This window comes from Hyperolius riggenbachi, chromosome 9, assembly GCF_040937935.1.
Source record: "Hyperolius riggenbachi isolate aHypRig1 chromosome 9, aHypRig1.pri, whole genome shotgun sequence".
Taxonomy (NCBI): domain Eukaryota; kingdom Metazoa; phylum Chordata; class Amphibia; order Anura; family Hyperoliidae; genus Hyperolius; species Hyperolius riggenbachi.
Genome location: NC_090654.1, coordinates 223,353,858 through 223,374,433, shown reverse-complemented (window position 1 = coordinate 223,374,433; position 20,576 = coordinate 223,353,858). Strand labels below are relative to the sequence as shown.

Here is a 20,576-nt window from a genome sequence, read left to right as displayed (position 1 = left end):
GCAATCTTGTTTACACCACCACTGAATCTTATAACCATTAACATCTATTGTTCTCCTGCTCACCCTTTAATCCTGCTGCCCACACTCACAGACAGCTGTCCACGCTTATGGGTGTGCAGTCTCAACCTCACTGGTTACAAGTACATCCACCTTCACAATTTGCTGGCAGGAACTTTAGGCATAGATCTATAGACTAAAAAACTTCCAATAGTGTAAAATCCACGATTTATTGTATAAAAGTTTAAGAGTTATACTCACAAACATAAGATAAAAAAGCGCATGTAATTTTAAAACTCTCAGGGGACGTCTCCTCCTGCTGCTGGTCGCTTCCCTTCCAGGCTCCGCCCTACGCGTTACGTCATACGACTCATCAGGGGCTATTGGTTAGAAAGCGACCCAGCAGTTTTATGTGTTCCCACAGCTCATTAGCATATCACACATGTGATTAGTAAGCACAATCACTCCTAATATGTAACACATCCATATATAAACCATTACTTTCTATGCCTATCGTTCCTCCATTATCTTGTACTTACTCATACTCCTATAAGTTCCTATTATGTAACTCCAAAACTTGCCGACATTCTCATGAAGCTACTATCCTATACGTAAGCCCCAGACTACATTACCCAGCTTGCCCAAGTTTCGCATCCTCGCGAGACTTGGGACGTCATGTGCGCATCGCAAGGAATCTCCATTCCCTGCCCAGCAGGACTACATTACCCATATTCCCACGTTCTTGTCCTCACGCGAGACCTGGACGCCATCTTGCCCAGCGTCACTGAATGCCTGAGACTCCATTACCCACACTCCCCAGAGCCCTGCCCCGTGATCTTAGTACTCCGCCTCAATGCGTCCAGTTTCCATAGTGACCTTCTGCGGGACTTCAAAAACGGGACCCATATGTTCTTACCATATCCCCAAGAGCCCATTCACTTTAATCCAACCCCCCTTCTACTCTATTTCCACCCCCCACCCACTTGTAGCACATTCTTCCACGTAGTACACTACCTCTGTATCGTATCCCACCTCTGTGAATACTTTGTGCAAATCCCCATACGGAACCTATTTATTATGTACATCACCTTTAGTGTTTATATCCATTTTATTCTTTTATAGTCAGCAGTGCCAATCCCGCCCTTTCATTATCCCCCTATTCTTACACTATTCTTTACTATTTTTATTTTTATCTATAGTGAGTCTTTGTGCCAGCTATATAGCCCCAAAATAGTGCATTATAACATCCTCCCCCTATACCCTCCAACTCATTACTTCACACCTTAAAGTGATCATAACCACCAACTCTTATGTATTAACCAACTGCAAATGCCCTAAAAACCAGTGTATCCCCATATCTTGTTCCATAACTTTACTGGCACTTCTACCCTTACACCCAACTTGACTGGCACATCTACTCCTTCGCCCAATACATAGTGAATAGTGTATAATGTAATATAATCCTCTCTCTCTACCCCAATCATCATTATAATTAAATGTCTCATTAAACTTTTCCATTAAATTCCCTAAAGTCCAAAAATTGTGAACCCCAAAAAATTTGTGAACCCCAAAATAGTAGTAAACCAGGCCCCAAGATTCCTCGGGATACTGCATGTGGGCATTGCAGATCCCCACAATGTGAGCAACGCCCCACATATCCAATTCACTCATAGTTCTAGTCATCTGAGATAAAGCAGTTTAAGTCCACCTCCACATTCAGACCGCTGGGTGTCATAGTTTTCATCTCAAAAATCCACTTTGTCTCTAATTTCGAGATCTCCCGTGTCTTATGACAACCTCTCCAGTTATTTGATAGTTTCTCAATTGCACAAAACTTCATTTGGCTGGGATCTTTCTGATGATGTAACTTAAAATGTTTGGAGACACTATGTCCCTCAAAACCCCGCTCAATGTTATACACATGCTCAGATATCCGTCTCCTCAATAGTCTCGTTGTCCTACCGATATACTGATACCCACATGTGCACCATAATAGATACACCACGTGCGTTGAATTGCATGTGATACAATCCTTCAACTTGTATGCTCGTCCAGTCACTTCAGATACAATTTCATATTTCCTCTCCGAACGGGTTGCCTCACATGGTCCACATTTCCTGCACGGGAAGAACCCTTTCCTCCCCAACATATCCCCTCTTTTTTGTTGTGGACCATCCACATATGAAGGTACTAAAATGCTCTGTAGATTCCGGGCTTTTCTGTATATAAATTTAGGTCGGGGTGGTAGGTGCTGTCCCAATATATGGTCACTCCTCAATATATTCCAATGTCTTTGGATTATCTTTTCAACTTCCCTATATTGGCTATTGTAATCCAGGAGTATGGCAAAATCTTGTTTACCCTCCACTCCCCTCTCATCATTCCTTTCCCTCAAAAGAGTCTCTCTATCCATTTGCTCAACCTTCCTATACTCCTCCCACAGCATCCTCCTGTCATATCCCTTCTCCTCGAATCTATTTATTAGGATTCCACTCTGCTCTCTGAAATCCTCCTCGTTGGTACAATTCCGTTTTATCCGACAAAATTGTCCTTTTGGGATATTTGTTAGCCATTTTTCATGATGACAGCTACCCCTTGGAATATATCCATTCCTGTCCGTTTTTTTGAAGAAGGTCTTAGTTGTAATTTTATTTCCCACTTTTTTCAATTCCAAATCCAGGAAATTTCAACTTGTATCACTGCTTGTTGCTGAAAGCACAATTCCCACGTTGTTTTGATTCAGCCAGCTAATGTATTCATCTATATTCTTCTGACCCTTCTTCCACACTATCAATAGGTCGTCAATATAACGCCACCATTGCTGTACCTGCGTGCTCCTTTCATCTTCAACCACCTTCCTTTCCCATTTGTCCATAAAGATATTAGCAAGGCTGGGGGCATACTTCGCCCCCATTGCACATCCCACCTTTTGTCTATAATAGTCCCCTGCATACCAAAAGTAGTTATGCTTCAGTGTGTATACCAGAAGCTGGATAAGGAAGTCAATTTGTTGAAATTTTAACCTCCCCTCCTGTACCAATGCTTCCCTTATTGCATCCACTCCCTCCTCATGAGGGATAATTGTGTACAGGGAAGACACATCTGCCGTAACTAGTAAGCAATTTTCATCTACCTCAATTTCCCTTAATCTCTGTACCATTTGTTTCGTATCTTTGATTAAATACGGTAATCTTGCAACTACTGGCTGCAGATATGTGTCTATATACTCCCCTATTCGTTGATTTAGGCCACCTATTCCACTTACGATTGGCCTACCAGGTGGGCACTGTGCATCCTTGTGGATCTTCGGATTTTGATATAGGACAGGGATTCTCGGAGCATCCGGCAGTAAGTATTTAAATTCCCTATCAAGCAGAATCCCATCCTCCACCCCCTGTCTTAGAATGTGGCATAATTCCTTCCTATATTGTTGTGTGGGATTTCCTCTTAGTTTCTCATATGTACTTGTGTCCCCGACAATCCGATCCATTTCTTGTCTGTATTGGGCCCTACTTAGCACCACCACCCCTCCCCCTTTATCTGCTGGTCTTATCTCAATATCTTCTCTCTTCCTTAAGGCTTCAATTACTTTATTGTCCCGATCTTTTCTTGTATTTTCACATTTTTCAAGGTCCTTAATTATCTGATTTTTAAACGCATCCACCGTATTGCCTTTACCTTGATCCACTGGATTGAATCTGGACTTATTTTTAAGTCCAGTATGGACAAACTTGTCTGGCTTATTATCATTCCCAAGCTTGGGACCTGGTTTACTTAAAAAATATTTCTTAATGTTTAGTGTCCTAGCATACTTGTTAACATTTATGTACGTGTCAAACTTGTTGAGCCCTTTTTTAGGGGCATATTTTAGCCCTTTATCCAATACTCTTATTTCATCTGTTGTCAAATTGGTGCCACTAATGTGAATGTGCTACAAGTGGGTGGGGGGTGGAAATAGAGTAGAAGGGGGGTTGGATTAAAGTGAATGGGCTCTTGGGGATATGGTAAGAACATATGGGTCCCGTTTTTGAAGTCCCGCAGAAGGTCACTATGGAAACTGGACGCATTGAGGCGGAGTACTAAGATCACGGGGCAGGGCTCTGGGGAGTGTGGGTAATGGAGTCTCAGGCATTCAGTGACGCTGGGCAAGATGGCGTCCAGGTCTCGCGTGAGGACAAGAACGTGGGAATATGGGTAATGTAGTCCTGCTGGGCAGGGAATGGAGATTCCTTGCGATGCGCACATGACGTCCCAAGTCTCGCGAGGATGCGAAACTTGGGCAAGCTGGGTAATGTAGTCTGGGGCTTACGTATAGGATAGTAGCTTCATGAGAATGTCGGCAAGTTTTGGAGTTACATAATAGGAACTTATAGGAGTATGAGTAAGTACAAGATAATGGAGGAACGATAGGCATAGAAAGTAATGGTTTATATATGGATGTGTTACATATTAGGAGTGATTGTGCTTACTAATCACATGTGTGATATGCTAATGAGCTGTGGGAACACATAAAACTGCTGGGTCGCTTTCTAACCAATAGCCCCTGATGAGTCGTATGACGTAACGCGTAGGGCGGAGCCTGGAAGGGAAGCGACCAGCAGCAGGAGGAGACGTCCCCTGAGAGTTTTAAAATTACATGCGCTTTTTTATCTTATGTTTGTGAGTATAACTCTTAAACTTTTATACAATAAATCGTGGATTTTACACTATTGGAAGTTTTTTAGTCTATAGATCTATGCCTAAAGTTCCTGCCAGCAAATTGTGAAGGTGGATGTACTTGTAACCAGTGAGGTTGAGACTGCACACCCATAAGCGTGGACAGCTGTCTGTGAGTGTGGGCAGCAGGATTAAAGGGTGAGCAGGAGAACAATAGATGTTAATGGTTATAAGATTCAGTGGTGGTGTAAACAAGATTGCACTATGATATTGTCTCACTGCTTTGTTTGAGATTGGATGAGTCATTGATTGCCTGAAGGAAATCGGTCAACCCTTAAGCGCTGATGCTGTCTGTAGGGCTGGGCAGCCCGGCAGCAAGGTGAGCGTGCTAATTGTTGGCTATATGGTCACGGATAGAGAGGTGATCCCACTATACTAATTGCACTACTGGACCCCATAGGGTGAAGGTCCCTACATGGTTTCATACTAGCAGATCGCACTATGATTCTGTGTCTGTTTCTCTTTTTACACATGTGAACTTTCAAATAACGGGTGAATACGTTTGGAGCACCTGAATTCTGAATACTGGACGCTTAACAGCAGAAGACGTGCCAAAGAGGACCTGTGTGTAGCTATTGAACATTGGGAAGGGGTAGCGCACTCAATAAGCACTGTTTGAACATTTGAGATGTACATGTAGCATCTGTCTCGAGTTGCGGCAGGCCTTGATATTGAGGGGGGTGATAATAGGGGAGCGCAATCGAAAGACTATATAGTGTTATACAAACTGCATGAAACTTTTGCCGCATACCCTCAGTTTGTATCTGAAGAGTAGGTACCAGGGCGTTTCTTGTGTACACTGGCGCCACTCAGGCAGGATCGTGCGATCTGGCTGTATGTAGGCGCGAGTTTAATTACACAGAAGTGAGCGTCCTGGTATCTGTGGATACAATCTAGCCTTGATTTAATTGTGTTAATACACAGAAGAAGATACCAGGGCATTGAGGGTCACGCAGTGCCACTCAGGTTGGATTTGGTGGTCCCGTTGTATGTAGGCACTGTCGTTGTACTAGTGGATGTCCTGATATCTTATGAACGATTGAAAGAGAATACATCGTTACTTGCTGGCTGTCGTTGCTGTGATACTCCGTGAGGAATTATATGTTATAAGTTGAATTGTATGTTATAGGTTGTGCTGTAGAAAATTCATTACGGACCAACAGGCATCTTAGGATTAGAGCACTGAGAACCTGGTTTCTAGTGGGTTTAGGTAATATAGTTCCAGAGAAATGGAGTTGTTTAATATTAGGAATAGGGGACAGGTTGATTTGGATAGTATTTTTCCGAAGGAACCCGGGGCGCAAGGGATGACTGTTGAGAATTGCTTTAAGAACCTACAAGTATTGATGACCAAGGAAGTGAATGCATGGTGGGATTCAGCTAGCCTAACCAAATATGCACAGGCAGGGATAGTGCCGAGAAGGTTCAGATATGATGTTATGGTTAATGATGGAGAAGAAAATGATGTTACAGACAAAGAATTGGGAGGCTATTTGGAGGAATGTGGAATTAATCTTTTGAAAATTTTGATCAAAAGGAAAGAAAATAGGCTGGTACGGTTAGGGAGAGAAATAGATGAAATTAAGGGTAAGATTGAACCACACAAGCAAAATTCAGATGTGATCCAATATTCTGCAGAATTAAACAAAACAATGGAAAAAGTAGAAAGAGAAGCCAGGGACCAAAGAGTAACGAGGTTCCAGAGGGATTGGATGGAGTATAAGGAAGGACAGGCCTACAAATAGCAGGTGGAACAGAGTAAGAGAAAAGAGTTGGAATCCAAAGTGACTGAAGAGAATGTCACACAAGGTAATGTTGGGGCACCGGGTGGTGGGGGGCCCGGTCAGGGCAATGGAGGAGGGGGACAGAAACCCATACAACCAAATAGACCAGAGGGGAGGGGTGCACAGAGAGAGGAGTGGTGGGAGCCCATGCAGGGAAATAGGGGGAAAAACCCCCGGGGTGGAGGAAGAGGGGGACCACCGAGAGGTGGTAGTTATTGGAGGGGCGCCCCAACCCGGCAATACCAAGAGAACCTACAGAGAGGGTTTCAAGGGGGTGATCCAAGAATGGGTGGAGGAGCACGGGGTAGAGTTGATTATGGGAGGGAGGGGGACACTGGTTTAGGGAATGATGGATACGGTATACCCACAAATATAAATCGGTTTGAACCATTGAGGAATGTTCCAAATTATAATCACTATGAATATGTGAATGGGGAACAGGGTTTTTTAGAGAGGGCATGGGGGGGTGGAGGGACGGAGATGGATTGGCGATGGAATATAGGGGAAGACCCAGGTATAAGAAGAAAGAGGGCAATCGACGGGGATGCAGGGGAGGGGATGGGAAAAATAAGAAGGAAGGAATAATTGGACAGGGTATATTTAACATTAGTGGCACCAATTTGACAACAGATGAAATAAGAGTATTGGATAAAGGGCTAAAATATGCCCCTAAAAAAGGGCTCAACAAGTTTGACACATACATAAATGTTAACAAGTATGCTAGGACACTAAACATTAAGAAATATTTTTTAAGTAAACCAGGTCCCAAGCTTGGGAATGATAATAAGCCAGACAAGTTTGTCCATACTGGACTTAAAAATAAGTCCAGATTCAATCCAGTGGATCAAGGTAAAGGCAATACGGTGGATGCGTTTAAAAATCAGATAATTAAGGACCTTGAAAAATGTGAAAATACAAGAAAAGATCGGGACAATAAAGTAATTGAAGCCTTAAGGAAGAGAGAAGATATTGAGATAAGACCAGCAGATAAAGGGGGAGGGGTGGTGGTGCTAAGTAGGGCCCAATACAGACAAGAAATGGATCGGATTGTCGGGGACACAAGTACATATGAGAAACTAAGAGGAAATCCCACACAACAATATAGGAAGGAATTATGCCACATTCTAAGACAGGGGGTGGAGGATGGGATTCTGCTTGATAGGGAATTTAAATACTTACTGCCGGATGCTCCGAGAATCCCTGTCCTATATCAAAATCCGAAGATCCACAAGGATGCACAGTGCCCACCTGGTAGGCCAATCGTAAGTGGAATAGGTGGCCTAAATCAACGAATAGGGGAGTATATAGACACATATCTGCAGCCAGTAGTTGCAAGATTACCGTATTTAATCAAAGATACGAAACAAATGGTACAGAGATTAAGGGAAATTGAGGTAGATGAAAATTGCTTACTAGTTACGGCAGATGTGTCTTCCCTGTACACAATTATCCCTCATGAGGAGGGAGTGGATGCAATAAGGGAAGCATTGGTACAGGAGGGGAGGTTAAAATTTCAACAAATTGACTTCCTTATCCAGCTTCTGGTATACACACTGAAGCATAACTACTTTTGGTATGCAGGGGACTATTATAGACAAAAGGTGGGATGTGCAATGGGGGCGAAGTATGCCCCCAGCCTTGCTAATATCTTTATGGACAAATGGGAAAGGAAGGTGGTTGAAGATGAAAGGAGCACGCAGGTACAGCAATGGTGGCGTTATATTGACGACCTATTGATAGTGTGGAAGAAGGGTCAGAAGAATATAGATGAATACATTAGCTGGCTGAATCAAAACAACGTGGGAATTGTGCTTTCAGCAACAAGCAGTGATACAAGTATAAATTTCCTGGATTTGGAATTGAAAAAAGTGGGAAATAAAATTACAACTAAGACCTTCTTCAAAAAAACGGACAGGAATGGATATATTCCAAGGGGTAGCTGTCATCATGAAAAATGGCTAACAAATATCCCAAAAGGACAATTTTGTCGGATAAAACGGAATTGTACCAACGAGGAGGATTTCAGAGAGCAGAGTGGAATCCTAATAAATAGATTCGAGGAGAAGGGATATGACAGGAGGATGCTGTGGGAGGAGTATAGGAAGGTTGAGCAAATGGATAGAGAGACTCTTTTGAGGGACAGGAATGATGAGAGGGGAGTGGAGGGTAAACAAGATTTTGCCATACTCCTGGATTACAATAGCCAATATAGGGAAGTTGAAAAGATAATCCAAAGACATTGGAATATATTGAGGAGTGACCATATATTGGGACAGCACCTACCACCCCGACCTAAATTTATATACAGAAAAGCCCGGAATCTACAGAGCATTTTAGTACCTTCATATGTGGATGGTCCACAACAAAAAAGAGGGGATATGTTGGGGAGGAAAGGGTTCTTCCCGTGCAGGAAATGTGGACCATGTGAGGCAACCCGTTCGGAGAGGAAATATGAAATTGTATCTGAAGTGACTGGACGAGCATACAAGTTGAAGGATTGTATCACATGCAATTCAACGCACGTGGTGTATCTATTATGGTGCACATGTGGGTATCAGTATATCGGTAGGACAACGAGACTATTGAGGAGACGGATATCTGAGCATGTGTATAACATTGAGCGGGGTTTTGAGGGACATAGTGTCTCCAAACATTTTAAGTTACATCATCAGAAAGATCCCAGCCAAATGAAGTTTTGTGCAATTGAGAAACTATCAAATAACTGGAGAGGTTGTCATAAGACACGGGAGATCTCGAAATTAGAGACAAAGTGGATTTTTGAGATGAAAACTATGACACCCAGCGGTCTGAATGTGGAGGTGGACTTAAACTGCTTTATCTCAGATGACTAGAACTATGAGTGAATTGGATATGTGGGGCGTTGCTCACATTGTGGGGATCTGCAATGCCCACATGCAGTATCCCGAGGAATCTTGGGGCCTGGTTTACTACTATTTTGGGGTTCACAAATTTTTTGGGGTTCACAATTTTTGGACTTTAGGGAATTTAATGGAAAAGTTTAATGAGACATTTAATTATAATGATGATTGGGGTAGAGAGAGAGGATTATATTACATTATACACTATTCACTATGTATTGGGCGAAGGAGTAGATGTGCCAGTCAAGTTGGGTGTAAGGGTAGAAGTGCCAGTAAAGTTATGGAACAAGATATGGGGATACACTGGTTTTTAGGGCATTTGCAGTTGGTTAATACATAAGAGTTGGTGGTTATGATCACTTTAAGGTGTGAAGTAATGAGTTGGAGGGTATAGGGGGAGGATGTTATAATGCACTATTTTGGGGCTATATAGCTGGCACAAAGACTCACTATAGATAAAAATAAAAATAGTAAAGAATAGTGTAAGAATAGGGGGATAATGAAAGGGCGGGATTGGCACTGCTGACTATAAAAGAATAAAATGGATATAAACACTAAAGGTGATGTACATAATAAATAGGTTCCGTATGGGGATTTGCACAAAGTATTCACAGAGGTGGGATACGATACAGAGGTAGTGTACTACGTGGAAGAATGTGCTACAAGTGGGTGGGGGGTGGAAATAGAGTAGAAGGGGGGTTGGATTAAAGTGAATGGGCTCTTGGGGATATGGTAAGAACATATGGGTCCCGTTTTTGAAGTCCCGCAGAAGGTCACTATGGAAACTGGACGCATTGAGGCGGAGTACTAAGATCACGGGGCAGGGCTCTGGGGAGTGTGGGTAATGGAGTCTCAGGCATTCAGTGACGCTGGGCAAGATGGCGTCCAGGTCTCGCGTGAGGACAAGAACGTGGGAATATGGGTAATGTAGTCCTGCTGGGCAGGGAATGGAGATTCCTTGCGATGCGCACATGACGTCCCAAGTCTCGCGAGGATGCGAAACTTGGGCAAGCTGGGTAATGTAGTCTGGGGCTTACGTATAGGATAGTAGCTTCATGAGAATGTCGGCAAGTTTTGGAGTTACATAATAGGAACTTATAGGAGTATGAGTAAGTACAAGATAATGGAGGAACGATAGGCATAGAAAGTAATGGTTTATATATGGATGTGTTACATATTAGGAGTGATTGTGCTTACTAATCACATGTGTGATATGCTAATGAGCTGTGGGAACACATAAAACTGCTGGGTCGCTTTCTAACCAATAGCCCCTGATGAGTCGTATGACGTAACGCGTAGGGCGGAGCCTGGAAGGGAAGCGACCAGCAGCAGGAGGAGACGTCCCCTGAGAGTTTTAAAATTACATGCGCTTTTTTATCTTATGTTTGTGAGTATAACTCTTAAACTTTTATACAATAAATCGTGGATTTTACACTATTGGAAGTTTTTTAGTCTATAGATCTATGCCTAAAGTTCCTGCCAGCAAATTGTGAAGGTGGATGTACTTGTAACCAGTGAGGTTGAGACTGCACACCCATAAGCGTGGACAGCTGTCTGTGAGTGTGGGCAGCAGGATTAAAGGGTGAGCAGGAGAACAATAGATGTTAATGGTTATAAGATTCAGTGGTGGTGTAAACAAGATTGCACTATGATATTGTCTCACTGCTTTGTTTGAGATTGGATGAGTCATTGATTGCCTGAAGGAAATCGGTCAACCCTTAAGCGCTGATGCTGTCTGTAGGGCTGGGCAGCCCGGCAGCAAGGTGAGCGTGCTAATTGTTGGCTATATGGTCACGGATAGAGAGGTGATCCCACTATACTAATTGCACTACTGGACCCCATAGGGTGAAGGTCCCTACATGGTTTCATACTAGCAGATCGCACTATGATTCTGTGTCTGTTTCTCTTTTTACACATGTGAACTTTCAAATAACGGGTGAATACGTTTGGAGCACCTGAATTCTGAATACTGGACGCTTAACAGCAGAAGACGTGCCAAAGAGGACCTGTGTGTAGCTATTGAACATTGGGAAGGGGTAGCGCACTCAATAAGCACTGTCCTTTGAGCATGGTCGCTGTGTCGCTGTGTCCAAGCCGATGTTCCTAACTGCCTTTGGATATTTTTTTTTATTTGTACACCGCCAGCTTTTCCTGACTCATGGGGGTGATGGTCACTCTGACCGAGCCGCTGCTCCCCCCGCCATTATCATTTTATGGGATATGTACACTGCCTGCTTCTCCTGACTTATGGGGGTGATTGTCACTCTGACCGAGCCGCTGCTCCCCCCGCCATTATCATTTTATGGGATATGTACACTGCCTGCTTCTCCTGACTTATGGGGGTGATAGTCACTCTGACCGAGCCGCTGCTCCCCCGCCATTATCATTTTATGGGATATGTACACTGCCTGCTTCTCCTGACTTATGGGGGTGATTGTCACTCTGACCAAGCCGCTGCTCCCCCCGCCATTATCATTTTATGTCATATGTACACTGCCTGCCTCCCCTGACTTATGGGGGTGATGGTCACTCTGACCGAGCCGCCGCTCCCCCGCCATTATCATTTTATGGGATATGTACACTGCCTGCCTCCCCTGACTTATGGGGGTGATGGTCACTCTGACCGAGCCGCTGCTCCTCCCGCCATTATCATTTTATGGGATATGTACACTGCCTGCCTCCCCTGACTTATGGGGGTGATGGTCACTCTGACCGAGCCGCTGCTCCCCCCGCCATTATCATTTTATGGGATTTGTACACTGCCTGCCTCCCCTGACTTATGGGGGTGATGGTCACTCTGACCGAGCCGCTGCTCCCCCCGCCATTATCATTTTATGGGATATGTACACTGCCTGCCTCCCCTGACTTATGGGGGTGATGGTCACTTTGACCGAGCCGCTGCTCCCCCCGCCATTATCATTTTATGGGATATGTACACTGCCTGCCTCTCCTGACTTATGGGGGTGATGGTCACTCTGACCGAGCCGCTGCTCCCCCCGCCATTATCATTTTATGGGATTTGTACACTGCCTGCCTCCCCTGACTTATGGGGGTGATGGTCACTCTGACCGATCCGCTGCTCCCCTCTGCCACTGTAATAATACTGACACATGCAATTGATAAAATATTTATTTAAATTCAAATCACTATGTATATTGAGGCGTTTAACAAAAAAATGTATATTTTTTTCCTATCTTAATTTTAAAATTGATTTTCTCCAATCTCCAAAACTATAAGGTCTTTTTGAAAAATTCATTTTTCCCCTTATACCCACTGTTCTCCTTAACCTACTCTGCCAGTTTGATGATTCTATCTTGTAAGGGGGCTTTGCAATTTACAGCGAAAATCACTGACATTAGGCGAAAATAAACGCTAAAATATTCGGGTGAATTTTCGCTTGTCAAAGCGAAAATTGTACATATTTCGGCGAAAATTCGGCGAAAACAATATTTGCATTTTCGCTCATCACCATGGGCGTCCGCACATATGGCAAATTCGGGCGTCTGCCCGACCCAGGCCGCCCGCTGCTGTTCCCCCCCCCCCCTCCTGGCCGCATGCTCGTGCGGCCAGCAGGAGGGGAGCAGCGCAGAGAAGAGCGAGAGCTATGGGCACAGTGGGGAAGAGCAGACATCTCCCCCCCTTCCCTCACCTTAGAAGGCTCTCCCTCCCTCGCTCTCCCCTCCGGAACGAAGTGTTGTGCAGCGGCTGGGCAGCGGGCGGATCTCACCTCTGTCTCGCTCTGGACCAGACCAGACTAGCGGCAAATCCATCCTGCGCCTGAACGAGACGGAGGTAAGTTCCGCCCGCTGCCCAGCCGCTGCACAACACTTCGTTCCGGAGGGAAGAGCGAGGGAGGGAGAGCCCTAAGGTGAGGAAAGGGGGGGGAGACGTCCACCCTTCCCAACTGTGCCCATAGCTCTCCCTCTTCTCTGCGCTGCTACCTATTCTGGGGACATATACCCCTCTTCTGCCTACATATTCTGGGCACATATACCCCTGGCTACATATACTGGGTACATATATCCCTGGCTACATATACTGGGTACATATACCCCTGGCTACATATACTGGGGACATATACCCCTGGCTACATATACTGGGCACATATACCTCTGGCTACATATACTGGGCACATATACCCCTGACTACATATTCTGGGCACATATACCCCTGGCTACATATACTGGGGACATATACCTCTGGCTACATATACTGGGCACATATACCCCTGGCTACATATACTGGGCACATATACCCCTGGCTACATATACTGGGGACATATACCCCTGCCTACATATACTGGGCACATATACCCCTGGCTACATATACTGGGTACATATATCCCTGGCTACATATACTGGGTACATATACCCCTGGCTACATATACTGGGCACATATACCCCTGGCTACATATACTGGGCAAATATACCCCTGGCTACATATACTGGGCACATATATCCCTGGCTACATATACTGGGCACATATATCCCTGGCTACATATACTGGGTACATATACCCTTGGCTACATATACTGGGCACATATACCCCTGGCTACATATACTGGGTACATATATCCCTGCCTACATATACTGGGTACATATACCCCTGGCTACATATACTGGGGACATATACCCCTGGCTACATATACTGGGCACATATACCTCTGGCTACATATACTGGGCACATATACCCCTGGCTACATATACTGGGTACATATATCCCTGCCTACATATACTGGGTACATATACCCCTGGCTACATATACTGGGGACATATACCCCTGGCTACATATACTGGGCACATATACCTCTGGCTACATATACTGGGCACATATACCCCTGGCTACATATACTGGGGACATATACCTCTGGCTACATATACTGGGCACATATACCCCTGGCTACATATACTGGGGACATATACCCCTGCCTACATATACTGTGGACATATATCCCTGCCTACATATACTGGGCACATATACCCCTGGCTACATATACTGGGTACATATATCCCTGGCTACATATACTGGGTACATATACCCCTGGCTACATATACTGGGCACATATACCCCTGGCTACATATACTGGGCACATATACCCCTGGCTACATATACTGGGCACATATATCCCTGGCTACATATACTGGGCACATATATCCCTGACTACATATACTGGGTACATATACCCCTGGCTACATATACTGGGCACATATACCCCTGGCTACATATACTGGGCACATATACCCCTGGCTACATATACTGGGCACATATACCCCTGGCTACATATACTAGGCACATATACCCCTGGCTACATATACTGGGCACATATACCCCTGCCTACATATACTGGGCACATATACCCTTGGCTACATATACTGGGCACATATACCCCTGCCTAAATATACTGGGCACATATACCTCTGGCTACATATACTGGGCACATATACCCCTGGCTTCATATACTGGGCACATATACCCCTGGCTTCATATACTGGGCACATATACCCCATGCTACATATACTGGGTACATATACCCCTGGCTACATATACTGGGTACATATACCCCTGGCTACATATACTGGGCACATATACCCCTGCCTACATATACTGGGCACATATACCCCTGGCTACATATACTGGGCACATATACCCCTGGCTACATATACTGGGCACATATACCCCTGCCTACATATACTGGGCACATATACCCTTGGCTACCTGTTCTGGGGACATCTCTACCCCTGGCTACCTGTTCTGGGCACATCTATACCGCTGGCCACCTATTCTGGGGACACCTATAGACCTGGGGCTACCTATTTTTGGGGAACCACTGCTGTCAGATTGAGTGTATTTTGGAGAACTGCTGCCAGGTGAGAGGTGTCTACCATATTAAGGGGGCATTCTGCCTATTTATGTGAAATGCTGTCTATTTATGTGCCTCATGACTGCTGAATTTGTCTTGTTGGGGGCCTCATGGTTACTGAATTTGTCTTGTTGGGGGCCTCATGATTTGTTGGGGGCCTCAAGATCGCTGAATTTGACTTGTTGGGGGCCTCACGATTGCTGAATTTGTCTTGTTGGGGGCCTCATGATTGCTGAATTTGTCTTGTTGGGGGCCTCATGATTGCTGAATTTGTCTTGATGGGGGGGCCTCATGACTGCTGAATTTGTCTTGTTGGGGGTCACATGATTGCTAACTGCGAGACTATGGAAAAAGCTGGATCATCATCGAATGAGACAATATTATTATTATTATTATTTTTTATTTATATAGCGCCAACATATTCCCCAGCGCTTTACAAAGCACAATAAGACGACAAGGGGAACATAGATATACTAACAAATTGTAAAACAGAGTTCCAAGCAGCACAAATATTGTGACAAAAACAGTAAACATTAGGAGGAGGACCCTGCCCTTGCGAGCTTACAATCTAGTGGCAATAGAAACAATAGAATTAAACCTACTTTTTCAGCTTTTTAAAACCGAAAATGAAACTGGGAGGTTCTAAAAAAATGAACACATTTTTCAGGAGTCGGATGGATGAAATTGTTTATCTTCACAGTTTATTTTCAACTTGGATTTTCCATAATGATCATGTATGAGTTAAAACGTTTGTATTTAGTTTAAATTGCTGTTGGCACTTTGCGATAGTAAAGTGACTTTTGGGTTGCAGTTTGGGCACTTGACCTTCAAAAGGTTCACCACCACTGTCCTAATCTAATGTCTCACCATTGCTAAGTTCATGTAAACTTGTCTCCACCCACGACCACACCCACATTCTGGTTCATGACCACACCCATTTTTCGGTGTGGCGCACTGCATGACGTAGCCTCATTTTTTGGCGCGCGCACGTCGCCCCAAATTTTTCCTCTTCCTCTTTCTCTCCCCCTTTTTTTGCCCCCCCGCCCCCCGGAAAATTTTCTGCGGACGCCCATGCTCATCACTGTTTTTGATGCACTGCATGGAAGTGGATTTTTTTACATGGCAGTGTAAGTTGTAAGGGAATACCTATTTGATGTAGCTGAGATTACTATCTGTGACTATCCTGCAACCCACTACTTGGTCACTTCACAACTGAGATTATCAGAATCCAAAATGTTTTGTATTCTATATGAAATTAAAAGCTACATTTTATTTTTAGTCTCCTCCAGTTAATGTTAATTATGCGTGTTAATCAGATATTCCAAGTATAATTTTCTTTATATCTTTTTAGATCACGGAGCCAAACAAGATGTTGCGAAGATCATCACAAATATTTTTCTGTATTGCAATATTTTCTCTTTTGATTTTGGGATTATTTATTTTCTTTTCTATGAATCCTCCTTCAATTTTAAAACCCCTCACTAGAGCTCAATGTAAGTACCATACATTTTAAGAGAAAGAAAAGCTAAATCACAGGTCTCAAACTCAAGGCCCGCGGGCCAAATGTGGCATCTTATGTGACCCCTGAGAGCTTCAAATGTGCATCATTGTAAGCAGTAAAAGAATGACAGCACACGGCCTTCCCATCCAGAGGAGCACACCAGTGACAGTGATTCTGGTTAAAACTGTCAGTTTGAGACCTCTCCAGTAAAATTAGTATGCCTCCCCATGTGTCTCGTAAAACATACACACCTATACACCATCCCCGCAACACCATCTCCCCACATAGCAGAGTCATCCAGGAGCAGTGTAACATTTAGCTGTTTCAGTGCTACATCAAGTCTCTTTTGTTGTTTACAGCAGCTGCACCCTATGTGCTTTCATACTTCCAGCCCCCAATCCTGTCACATGCATTTGGCGACAGCGGTAGTGCATGTGCCTGTCAGAGAACTTAGAGGAGACCAAAAGCAGAGGAGGAAGGAGTGGGTCCCCCATGATCATTATAGTTATGCCACTTAGTTTCAGACTGTTCAAAAAATGTTAAATCATAATTAACCATTTGGCCCACAACGTAGACTACAGTACTACAGTATGCTTTAGATTTTGATCCTTGCGTGATTGAGTTTGACACCCCTGGTTTTAACAGCTCTTCCCTAAACTTTTTGCGTAATTTATGCATCACAAGGTTTTGGTAAAATTAATTGTAGATTTATACCTGCATTAGTTACATAGTTACATAGTTATTTTGGTTGAAAAAAGACATACGTCCATCGAGTTCAACCAGAGAACAAAGTACAACACCAGCCTCCTCCTTCACATATCCCTGTTGATCCAGAGGAAGGCGAAAAAACCCTTACAAGGCATGGTCCAATTAGCCCCAAAAGGGAAAAAATTTCTTCCCGACTCCAGATGGCAATCAGATAAAATCCCTGGATCAACATCATTAGGCATTACCTAGTAATTGTAGCCATGGAAGTCTTTCAACGCAAGGAAAGTATCTAAGCCCCCTTTAAATGCAGGTATAGAGTTTGCCATAACGACTTCCTGTGGCAATGCATTCTACATCTTAATCACTCTTACTGTAAAGAACCCTTTCCTAAATAAATGGCTAAAACGTTTTTCCTCCATGCGCAGATCATGTCCTCTAGTCCTTTGAGAAGGCCTAGGGACAAAAAGCTCATCCGCCAAGCTATTATATTGCCCTCTGATGTATTTATACATGTTAATTAGATCCCCTCTAAAGGGGTCCATACGACTAACGATTTTCCCGCCGATTTACGGCCGATTTGATCACAGTGATCGAATCGGCTGTGAAATCGCCACACACACCGCTGACAGAAAGATTGATTTCTGTCCGAAAGTGATCGTTCCCGCCGATCCGTCCGTGCAGAAGATTTTTCTCGATCGCCGGCGGGTCGGGAGTGTGTCGATAGCGGCGTTCGAATGCCCGACGACTGACGCAATACAGCGGGTATATATTACCTGTTCCGGCCGGCGCGAGTCCCCTGGTCTCTGCTGTCTTCTCCGCTCTGGTCTGGTCTCCGGCATGCTTCACTTCTTCCTGCCCGGCAGGAAGTTTAAACAGTAGAGGGCGCTCTACTGTTTAAACTTCCTGCCAGGCAGGAAGAAGTGAAGCATGCTGGAGACCAGACCAGAGCGGAGAAGAAGACAGCAGAGACCTGGGGAGTCGCGCCAGCGGAGCAGGTAATGTATGCAGGGGCCCGGGGGAGCGGCGGCAGCACCACCACCACAGATTGTAAAAGGTTTCAGGCTGAAATCGGTTCACAATCTGTTTGCAGTAAGGCAGCCATATAATCCCTCTCTGATCAGATTCGATCAGAGAGGGATCTATCTGTTGGTCGAATTTGATGGCAAATCGACCAGTGTATAGCCACCTTTAGGCGTCTTTTCTCTAGACTACATAAACCCAGTTTATCTAACCTTTCTTGGTAAGTGAGACCCTCCATCCCACATATCAATTTTGTTGCTCGTCTCTGCACCTGCTCTAAAACTGCAATATCTGTTTTGTAATGTGGTGCCCAGAACTGAATTCCATATTCCAGATGTGGCCTTACTAGAGAATTATTATAACTAGAGGTTATTTTTCCCATAATTATATAGCACATTACGTATTATGTACCCTTTACACACAGAATGTATAACTCTACACCGGTTCTTGTTTCCAAAGTAGATCGCACTGAAATCTTTCCACACTCACATCCCAGTTTACTGAGGGCATGTGTGATGTATTATTGCTTAAAGGACCACTGTCGCAAAAATTGTAAAATTATAGTACATGTATACATAAAGTATACAAATAAGTACATTTTTCCCAGAGTAAAATGAGACGTAAATTACTTTTCTCCTATGTTGCTGTCACTTGCAGTAGGTAGTAGAAATCTTACATTACCGACAAGTTTTGCACCAGCTCATTTTCTCATGGGGGATTCTCAGCATGGCCTTTAATCTTTATAAAGACATTCCCTGATAAGGATTTATACAAATATGCTAGTCAGCCTCCCTGCTCACTTCCCAGTTTTTAGCAGTTGGATGGAGCAACTGCCATTAACTAAGTGCGTTTGAAAAAAAAAAAGAAAACACTGAGAATCCTCCATGAGGAGATGAGCTGGTCTAAAACCTGTCGGTTCCGTCAGACTTCTATTGCCTAACGTGAGTGACAGGCTGCAGCAACATGAGAGAAAAGTGATTTATGTCTCATTTTACTCTGGGAATAATATACTTCTTATTTGTATATGTTTGTAAGTACTGTTTGCATGTACTACAGTGCTGCGTAATATGTTGGCGCTTTATAAATACAATAAATAAATAAAAATAAATAAATAAATACTTTAAAATGTACAATTTTCGTGATAGTGGTACTTTAAAAAGAAACTTTAACCTTGGATTGAACTTCATCCCAATCAGTAGCCAATACCCCCTTTCCCACAGGAAATATTTACCTTTTCTTGAATAGATCATCAGGCACATCTGTATGGCTGATATTGTGGTGAAACCCCCCCACAGTGTGATGTCAGGGCCATGGCCCTGACAGTTTGCTGTCTGTGATCATCGTTGCATTGTGGGAAATAACAGCATTTTTCAACTGCCAAGCAAGCAGTATCTCCCTCTGCGGAATGTATGTTTACTGAGAGTTTTGCACAGAGATCACCTGGCAGGACTAAAGATGTCACCACCTGAGGTAAATTTCAGAATGCAAATCAGGGAGAGAAAAATGTTGTAATGGGCAAACCTTGAGTAAATAATGTATAAATACAGTAGATATTGTAAAAAAAAAAAAAAACCAGGAAAAGTTATTTCCACTACAGTTCCTCTTTCAATATATCTGCAAATGCTCATTGCCTACTCACACTTATAGACGGGGTTTGTGCCACAATGGTGCATAGTCATTATCTCACCTTTAACGGCAAAACTCATTTTACCTATTTTCTCTTAAGATCCATGCATTTTTCTTTTATAAAATCATATTCTCCTCTCAAAAAATATTATTCTATGCAAATTTATAACAACTAGCCGACCCGCGGCGTAGCATACGCCGCATAAGAGGGTAGAGGGCAGGAAGTGGGTATTGGGCACAGCGATGGGGAGGGGGGTTGGACCCTCCCTCAACTGGGTCCCCCATGTGTGCTCTACCTCCAGCTTTAGCTCAGCAGGAACCCCCCCTCACCTGGGTCGCCCATATGCACTCCCCCTCCAGGTTAAGCTCAGCAGAACCCCCCCTCACCTGGGTCCCCCATGTGCGCTCCCCCTCCTGCTTAAGCACAGTAGCAGCCGCCACTATTAGTAAGAGGCAGCGGGCGGGGATGACTCACCTCTTCTGTG

General features: G+C 44.0%; 1 protein-coding gene across 3 annotated transcripts in view; it reads left to right on the top strand.

Moving 5' to 3' along the window:
• The window catches only part of LOC137531907 (carbohydrate sulfotransferase 8-like), a 121,535-nt gene that overhangs the window by 10,203 nt on the left and 90,756 nt on the right, over window positions 1-20,576 (top strand). For 2 of the 3 annotated variants that reach the window (XM_068251920.1, XM_068251921.1), the window contains exon 2: window positions 16,588-16,729. Coding sequence is in view for 1 of the 3 variants with exons in the window: in XM_068251921.1 (XP_068108022.1) it covers window positions 16,606-16,729 (124 nt within the window). In the remaining 2 variants the exon portion in view is untranslated. Of the gene's footprint in view, window positions 1-16,587; window positions 16,730-19,856; window positions 19,936-20,576 lie in introns of those variants that run through there. The other variant, XM_068251923.1, reaches the window with a different exon arrangement.